Below are 6,000 nucleotides of genomic sequence, written 5' to 3'. Positions count from 1 at the left end.
ATCAGCTTCAGGTGTACAGTGCAGTGATCAAGTCTCTACCTGATCCATGATGTGGTCTCCCTAGCAAGACATGTGACCATCTGACAGCCTACAAAATATTTACATTGTTAATTATATTCCTCGAACCATCTTTCATATCCCTGTGGCAATACTGCAGTTAACCATTTATGCTGTCTAATCCTTTCCCCTTCTCCCTCATCCCCACCCTCTCCCAAATAGCAACCATCAGTTGTTCCTCTATATCTCTGAGACCATTTCTGTTTACTTGTCTCGTTCATTTAGTTTTTAGATTCCACATGTAAGTGAAATCATATGGTATTTGTCTTTTTCCGACTGACTTATTTCACTTAACATAATAGTCTCTAGGTCCATCCGTATCGTCGCAAATGGTATGATTTCATTCTTCTTTATAGCGGAGTAATACTCTGTTGTATAAATGTACCACAGTTTCTTAATCCAGTCATCTACTGATGGACATTTCAGTTGTTTCCAAGTCTTGGCTATTGTGAATAGCGCTGCAATAAACAGGGGTGCATATATTTTTTTCGAATTAGTGTCTTGGGTTTCTCTGGATAGATACCCAAGAGTGGAATTGCTGGGTCATACGGTAGTTCCATTTCCAGTTTTTTGAGATACCTTTTATTTTTAATTTTTAATTGTATACTTTAAAAATGTGAATTTTATGGTATGTGAATTATACCTTTTAAAAAATTAAAGGATAGCATTTAAGTGTTCTTTCTAGTACCTTCTCCATTGCTTTGGCACCAAAGATCTACTTTTAGCCAGTGTTTTCTCACAGGAAATATTTTGAATCACTCAATTTTGTAGCATACTGATTAGGGTAGTTAACTTACAAATAAGTGGCTGGTAAAAATAACTGATCAAAAAAGTTAGAACAGAGGCCAGATGAGTGGCTCAGTTGGTTAAGAGCTTGCTCAAGAGTGTGAACTCTGAGCAACTAGCGGTTCAATTCCCGGCCCGAGCTGAGCTGCTGCTGAGTTGCCAGCAGGTGGCAGGATGGCTCAGCTAACAAAACAAAGCAAAACAAAAAACAAAAAAAGTTAGAACAGAATAGGAGTCATTTCAAATGATAACAGCATTTTAGTGACTAGTCGGTTTGTTTGTTTATTTATTTTTATTTATTTTTTTTAGCTGAGCCATCCTGCCGCCAATTGGCAGCTCAGATTAGCCGGCTTATTGATTCAAGAATGTTTCCTAGGGCTGGCCGAGTGGCTCAGTTGGTTAAGAGCTCGCTCAAGAGTTTGAGCTCTGAGCAACAGCGGTTCGAGTCCGGGCCTGAGCTGAGATGCTGCTGAGCTGCCAACAGGTGGCAGGGTAGCTCAGCTAAAAAAAAAAAAAGGAATGTTTCCTGAAGTGGAGGGAAAGAAGCTAACAATAAATCTTTTTCCTTATTCTATTTTTTTCTTATTTTTACGTGATATACCTATGGTCTCTGGTTTGTATGCTTGTCTCATTTCTCCTCTCTGAATGCAGTAAACTTCACTTCTTTCCTGTCTTCCATTAGATGAGAGAACAACCCCTATTGTGTAGTAAAGGAGTGGCCCTGTGGTATTTTGGAAAGAGTGTTCGCTACTATGTTAGGAGACCTGAGTCCTAGTTTCTACTTTGCCTGTCACTTTCTCACTGTGTGACCTTGGGCAAGTCACCTAATCAATCTGAGTATGTGTCATTACAAAATATGGGAGTAGAACCACTTGGTTCTCTTGGTTTAAGATTCTGTGCATCAGTAAGTACTTGAATTGATTGCTTTCCTCTAGAAAAGTATTTGTATTTCTTAGGTTAAAGAACTGTGGTCCTGCTTTCAGGTTTAAGTTGTGATAATAAACTGGTTAATATAACTTCTTATATCAAGACTTGTATCTAATCACACATTTTGATTTCTACATTAATTTGATTCATGGTTACAAAACACTTTTAGGTAATAACACTGTAGAGACAAAACGATGAAGACCCTGTCTTTGTGGAGCCCTTAACATGTAAACAAGCAATTATGTCTGGTTAAATCTGTTCAGAAGCTTTTGGTTCATTGTTAAAAAAAAAAAAGAGTAAAAGTGTTGGTATTTTGTGGCAAATGAAGGATAACAACAGGGAGTTTCTGGTGTGAAATAATTGTACCTCTTTACAGACAGATCCAGTGGAGTACGTGGAAAACATGTGTGAAAACATGCAGCTGTACCCACTGCAGGACTTCCTCACTGGAGATCAGCTCCTTTTTGAATACAAGCCGGAAGTAAGGAGGGTTTCATTTCTAAAACTTACATTTGGAGGGAAAGGAGGGTGAGAAAGTGCAGAAATGAACTTAAGAACTGTGGGAATAGAGGAAGCTTAGTTGTATTTTGTCATGTGTTTTGTTTAAACAGGAGAACTATCAATAGTTTTATGGATAATTTTTCATGATTCTTACATATGATTGATTATATTTTAATATGAGGAGAATATTTAGTCCTCTTCTTAGGTACTATTCTCACCATTTTTCAACTGTTGAAATGTCTACTTAAAGTGATTCCTAAGAATTATGTGATTTGGTTGCTAAGCATACTTAAGAGAGTGTTTAGCCTACCTTTTAATTCAGTTGGAGACTGCACAATTAAATTTTAATGATTTTGAAAAAATTTACGAGAAAAATAATATGATTCCCTGAATTCAAAAGATATGACTTACAGATAATATTACATACAAATAGATAGTTCGTCAGGGTCTTTCCTCCACTACTCCCGGGGAATAAGTCATTTTGCTCCATAGGGGGTAGCAGTGCTCAACCAGGGGTGATTTTGCCCCCCAGGGATATTTGTCCATATCTCCAGACATTTCAGATGTCACGACTGGGGGGCGCTCCTGGCATCTAGTGGATAGAAACCAGTGAGGCTGCTAAACAGCCTACTATGCTGAAGATGGCATTCCCCCGCCCCACCGCCCACCATAACAAACAGTGATCTGGCCAAGATGTTAATAGTGCCAAGGCTGAGAAACTCTGAGGGGATTCCAAAACTATTGGGTTGTCGGAAAAGTCATGACGCATGTTTGCAACAGATGGCACTAGTTCATTTTTGGAAGTACTAGAGTCATTCGCATCTATGTTATTGCTATGTCATTTGACAGCTGACAGTTCTAGCTTCATTCTAAAAAAAAATTGAGTGATTTGGTTGAGTTTTGGAGATTTTACAACAAGTTGAAGATGGAAGACCAAACTGTGCATTTTTGCCATGTTTTACTGTTTTACTTCCATAAAGGGAAGAACGCGCGTCGTCAAGCTTGTGAAAAGTTGCATAAAGTTTACGGTGACAATGCTCTATAAGAAGGTCAGTGCCAGCGATGGTTCACGAAATTCCGTGCTGGTGATTTTGATCTCAACTATGCTCCTCGGACAGGGAGGCCCACCGAGGTTGATGACGACAAAAGGCATTGATCGAATCAAACCCACGTTACATGACACGAGAGATTGCAGAAACATTGAACACCTGTCATTCAAGCGTTCACGACCACCTGAAGAGGCTGGGATACGTAAGCAAGCTCGATATTTGGGTTCTGCATGAACTCAAAGAAGTTCATTTGATGGTGCGTGTAAACATCTGCAATATGCTCATTAAACTTGAGGAAAACGATCCTTTTTTGAAGCGACTGATAACTGGTGATGAGAAGTGAATTGTTTACAACAATGTGGTGCGCAAACAGTCTTGGTCTCGACGTGATGATTTGCCTCAAACGACATCGAAAGCAGACATTCATCAGAGGAAGGTTATGCTCTCAATATGGTGAGATTTTAAGGTGTGTTTTTCGAACTCCTACCAAGGAACCAAACAATCAATCAGTTCGAATGTGTATTGTCAGCAATTGGACAGTTTGAACGCATCCGTCATCCAGAAACGTCCAGAGCTTGTTAATTGTAAAAGAATTGTGTTTCATTGCGACAACACGAGACCACACACAAGTTTGATCACCCGTCAAAAATTATTGGAGCTTGGATGGGATGTGTTGCCACACCCACCATACTTGCCTGACCTTGCGCCGTCAGACTTCCACTTGTTTTGCTCTCTTCAAAACTCCTTGTGTGGTATAACTTTCAATTCAGATGAGGCTGTAAATCAGCACCTTGTTCAGTTTTTCGCAAATAAAGACAGGCCCTTCTATGAATGAGGAATTATGAAGCTCACTGAAAGATGGCAAAAGGTTATCGAACAAAACGGGCAATAGGTCATTGACTGATCATTGTTCTTTATATAAATAAATGACCTTTGAAAAACACAGACAAAACACGTCATGACTTTTCCGACAACCCAATACTAATTTTAAAGAGGAGATAGAGAAACGTAAATGAAGAAGCAGCAACCACACATTCTTTTCATCTCCCTAGGATGGTTGCACCCAGGGGTCCAAGTGTTTTTTTTTTTCTGAACCATCATTTGTCTTTTTTTTCTTGAAGAAATGGTATTTAATGGTAATTAGGGTTTCAAACCTAACCCATAAAATTTGTGTTTAGTCCTTATCATAAGTGAAGGATTATTGAAGCAGGTGCTACACTGGGATCGTTTGTGGATGCTTGGGTGTGAGGTAGTATAATACACAGCAGATAAGAGTATAACCTTTGCTGTCATGTGCAAACTTGGTGAGAACTTCACTTTTGCCAGTTGTCACTGTGTTGTTCTGTGTTTATGTACAGATGACATAAACTTTACCCTGAGCAAATTACTTAACCTTTAACCACTTAAGTATAAAATTAGTATATCTTAGGGTTGTTTTTAGGATTAAAGGAAATAACATATGTTAGACATTACTTGGCACACAGACGCTTAGTGATAGCTATTTTTACTGCTAGTATTGTTACCATGTAGGATTTAAGATGAGTACTGCTTATAGCATTATCAAGAAACATTTTAAACAACTGATAGATTAATGAAGTTTGTGAGTTAGGGTGTTCATGGCTATAGACATTTTTATCAACATTAAGATGCTAGAATGCTGGGGTATCTAACATAATATGGTTTTGCCTTTTTAACAGAGATGTATGGGTTAAAGTTGTTATTTTGTGTCTGTCTCTTCCCCTACCCCCCATTCCTTATTAGGTCATTGCTGAAGCCCTTAATCAGCTAGTTCCTCAAAAAGCAAATCTTGTTCTACTGTCTGGTGCTAATGAGGGAAAATGTGACCTCAAGGAGAAATGGTTTGGGACTCAGTATAGAATGGAAGGTAAAATATTTTTAACAATTGTCCTACATTTAGGTGTATCTGACTTACCTGGGAATTTTTATTTCTTAATAATTTGTCTAATGGTTCCTGTGGGGGAAAAGTACATATATTTTTTAGAAGATTACTTTGAAATGAAAATTACTTATACCACTTTGCAGGAAATTATTTTCTGCTGTGATTATATCCATGTTTATTAGCTAGTGAAAAATCCTGTTGTCTTGGTAGTTTGGGGGTAGTACTTTGACTATGTTTTAGAAAAGTACATCTCAAACTTCAGTGTACATATATATCTGCACACAGGTATATATATATATATATATATATATATATATATATATATATATATATATACACACACATGTGTATATATATATATATCTGGAGATCTTATTAAATACAGAATCTGATTCAGTAGCTCTGGGGTAGGGCCCAAGATTCTGCAATTCTAACAAGCTCCCAAGTGATACCAATGCTGCTGAGACCACACGTGAAGTAAAGAGTCTAGAATGCTTGGATGTGTCACAGGTTTCCTAAGAAAGGAGAATTGATTTGTGAAGACCTATTGTTGACTGGTTTGTTATTAAGAGAACTCTGAACATTGCATTATTTGTTTGATCAGTTTGTTTTCCCATCTCTACAGATGTTGAAAACTCTTGGGCTGAACTGTGGAAGAGTAATTTCAAATTAAATCCAGATCTTCATCTTCCAGCTGAAAATAAGTACATAGGTCAGTGAAATAGCAACCATTATACATAATCTATCCCTGTATTAATAAAACAAATAGCCCTGCATTGA

The 6,000-nt window shown here is 37.8% G+C and overlaps 1 protein-coding gene across 1 annotated transcript in view; it reads left to right on the top strand.

Annotated features, from left to right (window-relative positions):
* NRDC (nardilysin convertase) overlaps positions 1-6,000 on the top strand; it is a 67,934-nt gene that overhangs the window by 47,084 nt on the left and 14,850 nt on the right. The window contains exons 15-17 of the mRNA XM_019625935.1: positions 2,147-2,251; positions 5,082-5,205; positions 5,846-5,932. Of these exons, the coding sequence (XP_019481480.1) occupies positions 2,147-2,251; positions 5,082-5,205; positions 5,846-5,932 (316 nt within the window). The remainder of the gene's footprint in view (positions 1-2,146; positions 2,252-5,081; positions 5,206-5,845; positions 5,933-6,000) is intronic.

The sequence above is a fragment of the Hipposideros armiger genome, unplaced genomic scaffold (assembly GCF_001890085.2).
Source record: "Hipposideros armiger isolate ML-2016 unplaced genomic scaffold, ASM189008v1 scaffold_646, whole genome shotgun sequence".
Classification (NCBI taxonomy): domain Eukaryota; kingdom Metazoa; phylum Chordata; class Mammalia; order Chiroptera; family Hipposideridae; genus Hipposideros; species Hipposideros armiger.
Note: the sequence above shows the minus strand (reverse complement) of the source record. Positions and strands in the feature narration are given on the sequence as shown.